The following is a 14,247-nucleotide window of genomic DNA, read 5'->3' on the forward strand; positions in this document are numbered from 1 at the left end:
GTTGGAGACCTATTTTGGTTTTGGATTCCCAAACAGGTCTCCTATTGGAGACGGCCTTAGTGTAAATGGAAAATTGATTCTCTCTTATCCTGGCATTCTGAGCGAGTGATTCTCCTCAGACAAGGTGAAGTGGGAAATAGTGCTGAAATTGAAAAAAACACAGTTACCTTTATGCAATGACGGGTGAATTCAGAAAAGGAGAAAAGATGATATGGAATGTCCCTGCTGATTTCTTCAAGGGGGGGCACATTTCGGCCTTGTTTAGTTCCCAAAAATTTTGGAAAATGGACATTGTAGCACTTTCGTTTGTATTTGACAAATATTGTCCAATCATAGATTAACTAGGCTCAAAAGATTCGTCTCGTCAATTCCGACTAAACTGTGCAATTAGTTTTTATTTTTGTCTATATTTAATACTCCATGCATGCGTCTAAAGATTCGATGTGATGGAGAATGTGAAAAATTTTGCAAAATTTTATAGGAACTAAACAAGGCCTTCAAAGGACGGCATGATGAATTTTGTACGTGTTGGGCGGGCAGAAACCATTATAAAAGGGTAAGGGGCCCAGAACCAGAAACGGCAGGCAGGAGCAGGACCCGACAGACGCCGGGGGAAAATTCCAAGGCGGCAGGCCAGCACGCGGACATGGCTACCGCCACGGCCGGCTCCTCCTCGCCGCCCACGCCGCACGCCGATGATTCGCCGGAGCCGTCGTCCCCCGCCGAGAGGGTGTACGTAGCGGTAGGGAGGGAGGTGGCTGAGTCCAGGGCCACGCTGCTCTGGGCGCTGCACAAGTTCCCCCAAGGGGCCTTCGTGCTGCTCCATGTCTACTCGCCTCCCAAGTTCCTTCCCTTCCGTAAGTTTCTCATCGTCCTCTTCCTCTTCTCTAGCCTCCACTGCAGATGCAAAGGTCTTTCTTTTATTAGGAGATGATATGGTTGACCGTTTTCTCATGACAACCTTTGTGTTCCAACTTCCAACCTCAATTCCTGCAAATTAACAGTTTCAGTATACATTCTCTTTTAAGAAGGGAGTCAAAATTAGGATTTATTTACCTGACCTAACAGCTTCATGTCCAATATATTCCCTAATATTTACCTGCACTAGAGTTCTACTCTGTTGCTGTGTTCACTGCAATATAGCTCAATTTAACTCAAAGAGGGGAACTTTGTTTGGGGTTGCAGCACCATTGGCTCTGTTTTTTAATCAGTATATAGCAGGATTATCTTCCAGATTCTTGATTAGAATTTTGATATATGGATGCACGTGCTTTTGATGTTTATGCTCCAAAGTTGTGTGCAGTGGGTGCCAGGATCCCTGCTGCCCAGGTTAGGGAGCAGGAGCTAGCTGCACACAAGGAGATGGAACTACAAAGAATCAGTGACAGTCTGGACCAGTACCTACTCTTGTGTGCACAAGAAAAGGTCTGCCACTTGACTTCTCTGTGCAATTATCATATTCCCCATTGTCAATTCTAGAAATGGAAAAACTGCACAATAACCATTTGCAGCTCAATCGTACCTATGCATGGCTTATATATCACAGAATATCAAAATACTAGTCCATCATTTTAACTCACTGCACTGTACATCTGGCAGGGACATGCTGAGAAATTGCTGGTTGAATCAGATGATGTTGCACAAGGACTAGTGGACCTCATTTCTGAGCATCATGTTACTGAACTTGTCATGGGGGCAGCGGCTGATAAGCATTATACAAAGTAAGTGGAAAACTTCTCAGTGGTATTTACACCTTAGTATAATCTCTGTGCACGATATTACATTTAAACACTTTATAATCATGGTGAATGTTGGTGATAACCCATGGATTTAAGATTCGTACATGCTCTCTGGAGATTTGTTAGTTCATGGTCTCAGCTAAACAACTAACTACACATTTCTATGGCTACAACACATTTGCAACTCTGAATAATAAGTTGTTCCCTATTGATTCACTAAAACCTAACTCATGGTCTCAAGAGTTCAGGAAAATGAAGATTCTGAAGTCCAGGAAAGCACGATTTGTAGAACATCAGGCAGATCCATTGTGCAAAATATGGTTTATCTGTAAGGGAACACTTGTTTACCGGAGGTATGGTTGGTGACCCGAGGATACCCTTTACTTTTGTGCTTACAGTTACAATGGCAGTTTCTAGGCTGCAGATCATGTGCATATGTGAAATGAGGAAAAACAGCAATGTACTTTCTTGAATCATGCATGCCTTGATATGAATTTAATTCAATTTTTTCTCTACTCTAGGAAAGCTGTTCAACTTAGCCATGAAGAGATGCAGGAATGTAGACAAAGCTCTGGGGTCACACATAATTCAGTAGAGAAATCAGGAAGTTTGTCAGAAATGTGGTGTGTTGCCAACACATGGCTATGCAAATCAATCAGGGAACCGCAGATTGAAAGGACTACTTCCGACCCATCCTACATTAGTAGCAAGGTAATGATGGTGCTGAAATTATGTCAAACTTAAGAATTATTTCAGTGCATTTTGGTAAATGATAATCAACGTGCATGACTGCTAGCATGTCCATGATGTAACAGTTATTGGTGCAACCTGCACCTGAAACAGTCTATATTTTTAGATTTTTTTTTGACAGATGCACTTTCTTTAGATCATACCACTTGAGCTGGCAGTCCATCACTCTTTTTCAAATCTAATTTCTAGAAAAGTGTCTTCACAGCACTAGCTTACCTTCCCATGCATAAGCAACGTCTTAATTATGTAGTAGTTAATATTCAATAAAATTGTGATGTGTGAAATTGATCTCTTGCAGGACAATATCAAGGAATCTTATGATTCCTGCGAGAATTTCCATCATTTCCTCAAGAAGTTAGAGAGTGCAAGGCGAGAAGCTTATGAAGAAAAATGCAGACGTGAGGAAGTGGAAAGAGAACTGTATGAGGCTTTCCAGAAAGTAAGCATCTTACTTTATAGTTATCATTCACATTGCATACGATATATCTTAGAAGACTTAAGTGACTTGCATTGGGCACAATATATGTGGGAGAAATTCCTTTTACCATGCATTCAAACTTTCAAATCACTGTCATAAACATAGCAGTTGTTTAAAAAAACTTACAGAAGTGAGCAAACTTCTTTGTATCTCACATTTATTTTCCCCAACAGGCACAAGCCTCAGAAATTTTGTACTTGAGAGAACTGAAGCAAAAGAATGAACTAGAAGAAAAGTTGACAACAATAATGGAAGAGATTGAGAGTCTCACAATAAGAACTGATGAGCTTTGCTTAAAACTTCAAGGGGAACGTGAGCGAAGAATTGTCCTGGAGAAAAGAGGTGCCCATTCTGACCGTATCATCAAGGATTTGATGTTGCAGCGTGACAAAGCGCTAAGAGAGGCAGAAAAACTACGTGCAAAGAAAGGAGAGTCTACTGCAACTGCAGAGGGGACAATGCACATAACAGAGTTTTCCTACTCAGAAATTAAGGAAGCAACTAATGACTTTGACCACTCAATGAAGATTGGAGAAAGTGTATACGGAAGTGTATACAAGGGCTTTCTTCGGCACACAAACATAGCCATAAAGAAATTGAATCCTGAAAGTACACAGACACAGTCGCAGTTCAATCAAGAGGTTACATTCTCAGTTCACTTTATTTAGTATAAAACTAATTAAGATTTTGTTGGTTTAAATAAATTACTGTCTTGCAGGCAGTTAAAAGCCTTTCTTCCTTCTGCTTGTCAGGTGGAGATTCTTAGCAGGGTGCGGCATCCAAACCTTGTTACTCTTATAGGAGCATGCAAAGATGCTCAAGCTCTTGTCTATGAGTACATGCCAAATGGGAGCCTGGATGATCGCCTGGCTTGCAAAGACAATTCCAAGCCTCTTAGTTGGCAATTACGGACCCGTATTGCTTCTAACATTTGCTCCGCACTCATTTTCCTCCATTCTAATAAGCCTCATAGCATTGTTCACAGTGACCTAAAAGCATCTAACATTCTTCTCGATGGAAACAATATAGCTAAACTCAGCGGCTTTGGTGTATGCCAAATATTATCTGATCAGTTCAAGGCCACAACGACTCTATATCGTTATACCCACCCAAAGGGTTCTTTTGTGTATATTGATCCTGAATACCTTATCTCTGGTGACCTGACACCCCTATCTGATGTATATTCTTTTGGCATCGTACTCCTGCGTCTTCTCACTGGAAGATCAGGATTTGGTCTACTGAAAGAAGTGCAACAGGCAGTGGAAAAGGGTTGTTTGCAAGCAATATTAGATTCATCTGCTGGGGGGTGGCCTGCCATTTATGCTGAGCAGTTGGCTCAGGTAGGTTTGAGATGCTGTGAAATAAGAAGGAAACATCGTCCTGATTTGCAAACAGAGGTTTGGGCTGTACTTGAACCAATGTTAAACTCTGCTTCAACAATGCTGTGTTCATTGTCATTTAAGTCAGTATCAGAAGACCTTGGTGGTGTGCCATCCTACTTCATCTGTCCAATAGTGCAGGTAACTCATACATGAGAAAATATTTATAGAAGGAAATATATTATCCTTCCTTACTTAGCAAATGTATTCTCCTTCCTTACTGTGGTATATATATTTATATAAAATATAGAAGAAAGCAAAATAAGGCTGTACATGGCCCAAGAGTAATTTCTTTCCTGTGATTCCATATCCGAGGTGAAACATTTGTCTAGCCTTAAATTCCTCTTAAAGGACTGACCATGTATAGCTCAGACCATCCAATACAAGTCATAGAGAGGCAAGCTTGGGTGCCTATTTCTTCTTAATTAAAAAAAATGAAATCCTCTTAACCTTTTGCTTCCCATTTCTTATCCATAGTCATTTAGATCAAATCAGTTGATTTTTGCATTGACTTGTTCCACCTGTTTAAACTTTGCATTTATGTGTTGCAGGATGTCATGCGGGACCCTCTGATTGCTGCAGATGGTTTTACCTACGAAGCCGAGGCTATAAGGGAATGGCTGGACAGTGGCCACCGTACATCACCCATGACAAACCTTGAGCTATCCCACCGTGATCTTTTGCCTAACCATGCTCTCCGCTCTGCAATTCAAGAATGGCTGCAGACAAATGGGGATTAATACGTCTGCTTTCTTATCAGGGAACACAAAAGTGTTTGGATGAGGGTGATGCGGGAATTTTCAGGATTTAGTTTAGATTTTCAGGAATTAGTTCAGATCTAAACTACATCATGAGAATTTGAATTTGACTCCCTCCTTTCCAACCATGGCCTTAGGAAGGATACTATTGCCCATGTATGTTATGCTGAAGATGTGTTTCAGTTTTATAGCATGTTTATAGGCACTAGTACAAGAAGAAAGAAAAAAAAACTTTCCTGTGACTTCCAGAAAGACAGGATACCAGGATAGAGCCATATACGCAGGTCTTGTTTTTTCAAGTTATACATGTAAACAAGATGTAATAAACAAGGAGCCAACACCTCCATTGGTGGCATGCTTAATTTCGGTCAGGATTTTACAGAATGAAAACTGCTTTGGCCATTACATAATTGTTATCCTTGTGGTGAGTTCTGAGTAATAGTTAACTGGGCGTGATACTGCTTGTGTGAATATTGAATATGTGGCAGGTGACATTTTGACAGAAGGTAAATGGAAGCAAAATGCCTGTCTGATTGTACTACCAAATTCATAATGTCAAATTTTACAGCCATTAATATTAGTATTATAAATTCGGGCAAATTAGAACTTCTAGCTATTCAGAATATCCATCGATATACTGTCAGATCTGAAAGTTAGAAGAAAAAAAAAAGGTTTCAAAAGTGCCTGAGGTAATAATGAAATCATCATAATGACCTTCCATACATAAGTAATGCTGTATGCTTGCTTCGTTGACTGCTTTTAGATGAATGGACGTCATTGAGATAGGCAAAAAGATCTTGGTTTGAAAGGAGTGTCCAGTGCCCAGGTTTGTCAAAGTCTCACCCCTGTGCAAATCACAGGAAATTCCAAAAGGCACTATATCACTGTCGCAGACGACTGACCAAAGCTGCCAGTAGCAATCTGCTCGGAAGAAACTTACAAGAAGGAATTGTGCGTGGCGAACTGGCGAAAGCAACTGGCAGGGATGGATCCTCTGAAGCCAGTAATCCTGAACAATTCGTCGTGCGCGTGCCTTGCATTTGCATTCCTCGTCTATCTATCTTATCGTCGATCTCTGTCTATCTCATGTGCAGTGCCGTCTCTCCTGCAAGGCTGCAAGTGCACATCGGTTCAACGCCCTAACCACTGCACAGAAGTTTCAGCCTCAATCTTCACGTCACCCAGCTCCAGCTCGACGAATGATACCGGTATATGCTATTGAGTCCATGTTGATAAATTTGAAGCAGATGTCTCGACGTGAATATTGACAGCTTTGACAGGATGAATGCTATGACAGGCACTGCCGAAGAAAGAACAAGGTCCAATTGTCCAATCGCCATTCACCGGCGCACCAGATTCCAAAGCTCCCATGCCAGATGGACATATACATTGGACATTTCTTGGGCAGCTTGAAAGCAACCGCTTTGTAGCTGTGAAAACATGTCTGCCTTGCCGGCCGGGGAGATCGATAAACTGTGATACATCTGATATTCTAATGGGAAAACCTCATCGCCAAGCATCAAAAGCCATTTGCCGAGGACAGGCATCGGCTGTACCTTCTTGGATTGGTGTAGAAATTTTGGACAGAATTCATAGGACGTACGTACTGAAAGTCTAACATCATGTTAGCTTCCTTCCAACTTCCAATGCTGAAGAAAAGCCCTCTCTTATTTATTGCAAATCATAGATAACGATGGTGAAATTACTCCAGAGAATTGATTACTGAAAGAGAATACCACACACCATTGGAACCTGGTCTTTTTTTTAAAAAAAAAAAAAGAAAAATGATTCAATTGGCTACTGAAAATGCTTACCAAACTGAAGGGAGAGACTTCTCTAATTGAATTATACACTTGGGGGCCCGTAGTCTGATACTGACCTGACGTGCCGGATGATGCTGTACACAGAACACCACCATAAGTAGAACAAGACCAATCCAAAGCCATGGTTCTAGCCTCTTGCTGTCACTTGGCTCTCTCTGAGCTAACCTTCCTAGGAACAATAAGCAGCAAAAGGCACAAGGGCGACGCTGATACCAATACAAATACCATAGGGTTGTTGTAAAGTGGCGCGACACGAAAAAGGTAACTGCCTTCACTTTCCCCTATGCTATTCAGGCCATGGCGTGCTCCACTGAAGCAGATTGCAAAAGCATAGCAGAATCTTAGCTTGATTCCTGATAGTACATGTAGGGAGCAAGCTGAGAAACATGGATGAGGAAGAGGTCCATATCGCAGTTGGGAAGAACTCAAAAAAGGAGAAAGCCAACATACTATGGGCTGCTGCCAATTTCCCCAGGGCCACCATAGTTCTTGTCCATGTTCACTGGCCCTCCAAGTGGATGCCTTTCAGTAAGATCTTTATAATCCTTCAGACAAATCCTTTCTGCAGCTCCAAGGGTCACCTATGTACTTGTCTTTCATTCACTCGATTTTTTTCCTACCGTGCTGAATACAAAGTGATATGGCCCTTGAATCCAACACTACACAGGATTAATGGCGGGTGCAAAGCACGTTTCTAACTTATTTTTGCGCTTTTGATGTAAACTATTCCTAAGGCGAGGTTTTGGAGTTGTAGCCGTTTTTTAGATCTTTTCTCAGTGCCTGTCTAGGCTCTTTCTCTTTAATACAATAGGCAGCTCTCCTGCCGGTTTCGTTTCAAAAAGAAACTATTAGTTTATAGACGAAGTTGAATGATTGCCATCTTACCTTAAGAAACTACCAGCCTATGAGAACAAGGATTGCCTAATTAATGATGATCATAAGCACTAGCAGGATATAAGAGCACAAGCATAAATACAAGCAATTTATTGGCTATGCTGGATGACCATAAGCGTTGGGAGAGGCGATTATTGTTTTTTTTCGATCACGCCGAAGCGCGTATTTCATTAAGCAGGATAGAGTTTGCAAGACAAAAATGACAAGAACACGCAAACCGACTGACCACGACGAAACAAACAAACTCAAAAAGACTGACGCGGCCAGCAACCCCAGTTACCGCAGCCCAGCAACCCCTGAGGCGATTATTGTTGTCATTAGCTGTACTAAAAATCATTCTCTCCTATCCAACAACTGCAGTGGGTGGCAGAGTGCTATACAAGTTCGCTGATGAGAAGGAGAAGGAGATGCATAGAGGCAGAGAAATGAAAGTAATGGTCAATATGTTATCACGATACAAAAATCTGTGCGGGACGAGAAAGGTAATGCTATTTATCCTTATATTTGAGTTCAGATTAATAGACCCCATCAGCTTATGCAGTGCGTTATTTGGGGTTATATGGTAAAAGAATTCAAGTAATCAGATATTTAGAGGCTTCATGCTAAATTTGGTGCTAAACTGCTAATACTAGTAAATATGCATGTCAGTGGCCCTTCTTCAATCTTCATGCAAAGGAAAAGGAAATGATCTACACCTTTACAACATAGATATTCCTCTCCTTTTTTAGTGAAAACAGTAGGGGAAACCCCTATGTGGTAAATATTTATTTATATAAAGAAAAGCAAAACAGGTCTTTCTGAGAAATAAAAGAAGGGCTAAATGAAGGCCAAGAAAACTTAGGTCTGCCCAGGAGAGAGGAAAGAGGAAAAGGCAGACAACAAGAACAACTAAAAAAGTGATCTGAGTTTGTTTAAAAAAAGGTGATCTGAGCCAAGAAGGAAAGGACAATTAGACATTCCTCTTTGATATACTATTTGAATCCCATCTGCAATGTTAATTTACATTAGCAGTACTATAAAGTGAAATTAGTATTGCAACTGGTTCCTAAAAAGAAGGATAAAGATAGGTATTTATTTGTCAGGGAACATGCCTTGTAAACAAAGTATGTGTTACTTTACTGCAGGTTACCGCACATTACCTTACACATGATGACATTGTTGCCGGTGTTGTGAACCTGATAAAGAAACTCAAAATTAAGAGAATCATCATCGGTTCAAGGTTAGAACTGAATCTTCACCTCAAACATCTCATTCAGAAAAATAAGGACGCATCTCTTCAGATATGCTGCTCTATGTACAACCTGTACACAGACAAAACTAATGCTCAGAATGAAAAACTAAACTAAGTTGTACAGGAACATGTCAAGGCAGGTGGTGCTTCGCCAGTGCTGTCAGGTTTGGATGGTACTCAATGGCAAACACATCTCCACCAGGTATACTAGAGATCTACTATGTTAATTACCAATGACCTACTTTCATTAACCTCTGGACCAAATTTGGAAATTAGTTGATGGATACAATTATTTAAATACAGCAATGATCACCTGGAGCACAGTGAAAATATAGGATATGGAGGGAGCTCAGGTATTTTAGCATCTATACATGAGCTAGGTGAGGAATCTGATGGCTATGTGACACCACCAACTGATCTTGTAAGTAAATTTCAAGTGAAGAATTGCCATTCATGAAAACAATAACCATTTCTACCAACAAATCTGTGGCCATAATTCAAAATTAGTGCTAATTCTGCTGTACTATCATATTTGATTTATTTCAGGTAGACGAAATCATTGATGAGGAGTCAACTGAAATGAATGACTCCGATCAATTAGTAACGGTACACATACTTTCTGAGAGTTATGTCTTTAGAGTAAATATCTATGATATGTGCATTCAAAACCTCTTCTTTTAGAAACAAATGACATCTAAGTTCTTATGTTTGGGAGTCTTTAAAATTTGTGTCTACCAGTGTAGGTGCAATAGATTGATTGCTTCCAGCATGATGTGCAGGAAGATGAAACATTGACTGAACAAGGCACAGAGGAATCAGTCACTTCTGAAGAGATGGAAGACTTTTTTGAAGGGGGTGCTGATCAATCTGACGAGATACAGAGTTTCAGAAACATTACTGAAAAGGCTGAAAAAATCATGGTAAGAGTTAAACAATACAACATTCCTCAGATTCTACTCCTAAACATAGAGCCAGATCAGAAGCCTTAGTTAACTGCAAATACAGGTGGTTTCAACTTGCAATAGGTAAGAAAACATCAGGTGGCAGGTTCAGAGAAATAGGTGGACACAGATTATATGGAATAAAATGTTGGGCACATGAGAGCACTGAAGCATTAGTGCGTCATATAGGTATGGATATTCATCACCTCTTGTTTTGTTTGGTCAGGAGGAAATAGAAAGACTGCAAAATAAACTGAAACAGCTGCAAGGACAGGAGCATAATCATGACGAGAGGAACTTGTCACCTAGACAAATGGCTGCTTCACTGAAGCGGAAGAGTTTGTCAGAACCTAGATACCCAGAGCTGCAAATTCCAGAGAACATCGAGCAATTCTCGATGTCGCAAATTGAAAAAGCGACCGACAACTTCCACTCAAGAAATTTCATCGGGGAAGGAGGTTATGGCCCAGTTTACAAAGGGAAACTAGGTGGCACATCAGTGGCCATCAAGCTGCTGAAGCCTCGTGGTAGACAAGGTTTCTCAGAGTATCAGCAAGAGGTAATTCTTAATCTTATGTGTTAATAGTAAGCAAAGTTATATAATCGAAGGAAGTAATTAAACTTGTGCTTGGAATAATTAATTCTGATCCTCAGGTGGTGGTGCTGAGCAAATTGGAGCACCCGCACATCGTGAGGCTGATTGGCGTGTGCCCGGCGTCGTGCGGCCTGGTGTACGAGCACCTCCCCAACGGCACCCTCATGGACAGGCTCTCCAAGGGCCTCCTGTGGAAGGAGCGCGTCAGGATCCTCGCCGAGCTGCGCTCAGCGCTGGCGTACCTCCACTCCAGGCGGCCCCACGCCGTCATCCACGCCGACCTGAAGCTGACCAACATCCTCCTGGACGCCGGCAACGCGAGCCGGCTGGGGGACTTCGGGACGGCGCGGGCGGTGCACGTGAAGCCGCTGGAGGAGGAGACCATCAGCCGGCGCACGAACCCGATGGGCACGACGGGGTACATGGACCCCGTCTTCTTCATGACCGGCGAGCTCACGACGGAGTCGGACGTGTACGCGTTCGGCATGGTGATCCTGCAGATGCTCACGGGGCTGCTGGACCTCAACATCGCGGAGCAGGCGCGCGAGGCCGTGAAGATGGACGCCGTGCACAGCGTGCTGGACGCGTCCGCCGGACCCTGGCCGGAGGTGCAGGCAGAGAAGCTGATGAAGCTGGCGCTGAGGTGCTGCAGCCTGGAGAGGAAGCGGCGGCCGGCGATCACGTCCGATGCCGAGTGGAGATCGCTCGACATCCTACGGGCTATGGCAACCCCATCTAGTAAAGCATCATGGAAATGGAATTCCCATGCGAGCTGAACAAACTGTAATAATGTACAGTATGCACCTCCTAGTATATATGTACGTAGTATCTTGCTGCAGATGCCATGAAAATTGAAAACAGTAGTGTTAGCTAGTAGTAATTCTCTTGTGATTAGATAAGCATGATCCAAGAATTAATGTGCATTATTAGGATATAAATATTCAGGAGTACAGTAGCACAAACAGAAGATGCAGATCATGCTAGATGCAGCAGCAATTGGTTAACCAAGATAATGATGGTGCACCGTAATTTTTGGGAAAACTGCACCTAATTTTGTTCAGCCCTCGCAGGATGCAGAAATATTATATACTGTATATTGGTAAATGGTAGTGCCCACTTAAGTATTTTGCTGATGTGGCAATGTAGTTATTGAAGAAAGAGTAAAAATCATAGAAACTGGGTCTAAGTTAGAAACCATGTCTACACAAAATTCAAGACATAAAGTGATATGATTGGCTAAGAATGGAGAGAGAATGAATGTGATTGGATATAAAAATATTGTATAGAAACTATCCATTGAGACCATAGTTTCTATATATAGTGTCTATAAAATTTAATAGATATAGAAACTATATGTAGTTTCTAGCATTGGGAGTGCCCTTACAACAATCGGTACTACTAATTAATGCATGTTCCTTGAATGGTGTGAAAAAGCAATCAAAGCCGTACCGAATCAATTGGGTCAATGGAAGGCCTTGATTACTTCTCAAAAGTTTAGCAAAAATTTTCAAAATTTTTCTGTCACATCGAATCTTACGGCACATGGATAAAACATTAAATATAGATAAAAAATAAATAATTACACAGTTTATTTGTAATTTACGAGACAAATTTTTTGAGTCTAGTTAGTCTATAATTGAATGATATTTATTAAATATAAACAAAAATACTATAGTTTTTGTTTAAAAAAATTGTAACTAAACAAGGCCGAAGTAAAAGTGGCATTCATCAGCAAAGAGTTTTTTTTCCCAAACAAATCCGTGAAAAGTGAGCAAAACAGACACAGCAGACATGTTCCAAATTTCAGCCAAAAAAAGTTTCAAAATGCAGTAGTAAAATTTAGAACCATGATTCATCAGCTAAGTATACCATTGAATCAGCGGATAACAATCCATGGATTGTTTACGTGGTCACGAGCAAAGGAGAAGGAAGAGGACTGTATATAGAACAGAAATAAATAAGGTTTTTTTTATTCATACCATTATAATTTTGTAAGTTTAGAGATATGTCATTACAATTCATCTATTCATAGAACTGCCATTGTAATTCTCTTTCACGAGCTTGCTCCGCAAGTCCGCATGTCCAGCACGAGCTCGAACATCCACCATGTCACGGTGCCCGCCGGGTCACGTCGACATCTACGTGAGTGCCGACGACGTCGCTGCCGCCAAGGGCGCACGCATCGAGGTGCGCGGCGCGGCTGCCGAGGAGGAGGAGGGCGTCTTTGCGGCGCCCTACTCGCCAAGAGCATATACGCGCGGCAGGGGACGGGCAGCACCTGAAGCCCTTCGACGCGATGTGTGTTTTGTTTGGTCAGTTGATTCTGGATAGATAGCTGCAAGGGAAAACGTGGTTTTCTTTTATTTTTGTTTTCCAAATAAAAATCTAGGTGATTTTGGTGAATTCAATTGATGAGTGGATGCAATGCAATCATGGACCTGCCCAGTCTCGTCTTGCAACGTTGGGTTGTTCCATTCAATAACAATAATTCGTTCGAGGTCTTATGATTTTACAATGATTTATTCGTCTTGTTGAGAGTGTCTCTGGTCTTTACTATCACCCGCGCACGTTCTTCCTGTCCTGGTAGTGAGACGTGAATTGGGGATCCATCCTGTAGAGATGGACTGATTGAGGCAGCAGAGGATGAGGAGGAGCTTGCCGACGGCGGTGCCAGGGAGGCTCCGCACTGTGCCGATCACTGTCATGCATGCCGGAGGGCTTCTGTTGCTGCCCATCCCGCACACAACGAGGCCATCCTATCCGTGGACTCGTACCAGAGCATGTACACATAGCTGCTCTACTCTGTGGCCTCGTCCACCGCACCAACGTGATGCGCGTCGGCGCTGTGTTCGCTTCAAACTTCCTCCGCACCATCTGTTTCCTCGACAAGCAGTAGCCGCGCCTATACCGCGACATCCGTATGGACACTCTTGACCCAGAGATCACAAACCATGCCATGTGTGACATCATCGGTAGGGTTCTTTGTGGCGGCTCGGAGAAGGCGCGGACCGCCACTCTACTCACTCGTAGGTTGATGCATACAGACGTTAAGTCCTGTCTTTTCCATCAGGTTGACTCACACGACAACCTACGAGTGAGTAGAGTGGCGGTCCGCGCCTCCTCCGAGCCGCCACAAAGAACCCTACTGATGGCGTCACACATGGCATGGTTCGTGATCTCTAGGTCAAGAGTGCCCATATGGATGTCGCGGCATAGGCGCGGCTACTGCTTCTCGAGGAAACCAACCCGGTTTTAATTTCTCACAATGGCATGCGCGCGCCACTCTTATCCGACGGCTCCAGTGACCTGAAGATTCGTGCTGGTCAACCGCGTCAGAATGTTGTCTGATTCCAATGTTTAAATCTCATTCCTCGATTCCTTCCCTACCTTTTCTGTCTGTTGCTTCTCCATTTCAAGGTACTAGCATTCGACTCATCAGGTGATTTCATAGACCCTATCTCTACACTCTCTCTCTCTCTCTGCTCTCTCCACTTCTCCCCCTGCCCTACCTCTCGCCATCTCTATACATCTGCTGCTCTCCCTATTTTCTATCTCAGGTGCGCTCTCTCTCTCTCCATTTTTTCTCTCTAGTTCTCTCTCGATCTGTTCCCCCAGTTTATATACGGGTGCAGATCAGATTATTTTATGTTGTGATATTA

General features: G+C 42.4%; 2 protein-coding genes across 4 annotated transcripts; both read left to right on the plus strand.

The window, feature by feature from the left end:
• LOC8062558 (U-box domain-containing protein 33) lies at window positions 590-5,514 on the plus strand. Its single transcript, XM_002459808.2, has 9 exons — window positions 590-857; window positions 1,304-1,425; window positions 1,600-1,721; window positions 1,988-2,092; window positions 2,261-2,450; window positions 2,788-2,928; window positions 3,141-3,608; window positions 3,720-4,487; window positions 4,898-5,514. The coding sequence occupies exons 1-9, from the start codon at window positions 647-649 to the stop codon at window positions 5,084-5,086; spliced, it is 2,316 nt and encodes a 771-aa protein (XP_002459853.2). The 5' UTR covers window positions 590-646; the 3' UTR covers window positions 5,087-5,514.
• Window positions 7,039-11,648, plus strand: LOC8062559 (U-box domain-containing protein 33). 3 transcript variants are annotated; one of them, XM_021453910.1, is made up of 10 exons: window positions 7,039-7,188; window positions 7,288-7,455; window positions 8,182-8,303; window positions 8,946-9,040; window positions 9,177-9,254; window positions 9,356-9,473; window positions 9,599-9,658; window positions 9,832-9,972; window positions 10,220-10,552; window positions 10,648-11,648. In XM_021453910.1, exons 2-10 carry the CDS (start codon window positions 7,314-7,316, stop codon window positions 11,362-11,364), a joined length of 1,806 nt encoding a protein of 601 aa, XP_021309585.1. In that variant the 5' UTR covers window positions 7,039-7,188; window positions 7,288-7,313; the 3' UTR covers window positions 11,365-11,648. The 3 variants fall into 3 exon arrangements, with proteins under 3 accessions (XP_021309585.1, XP_002459854.1, XP_021309586.1); XM_002459809.2 differs by having other exon boundaries at window positions 7,297-7,455; XM_021453911.1 differs by lacking the exons at window positions 7,039-7,188; window positions 7,288-7,455; window positions 8,182-8,303 and having other exon boundaries at window positions 8,954-9,040; window positions 9,169-9,254.

Source organism: Sorghum bicolor, chromosome 2 (assembly GCF_000003195.3).
Source record: "Sorghum bicolor cultivar BTx623 chromosome 2, Sorghum_bicolor_NCBIv3, whole genome shotgun sequence".
Classification (NCBI taxonomy): domain Eukaryota; kingdom Viridiplantae; phylum Streptophyta; class Magnoliopsida; order Poales; family Poaceae; genus Sorghum; species Sorghum bicolor.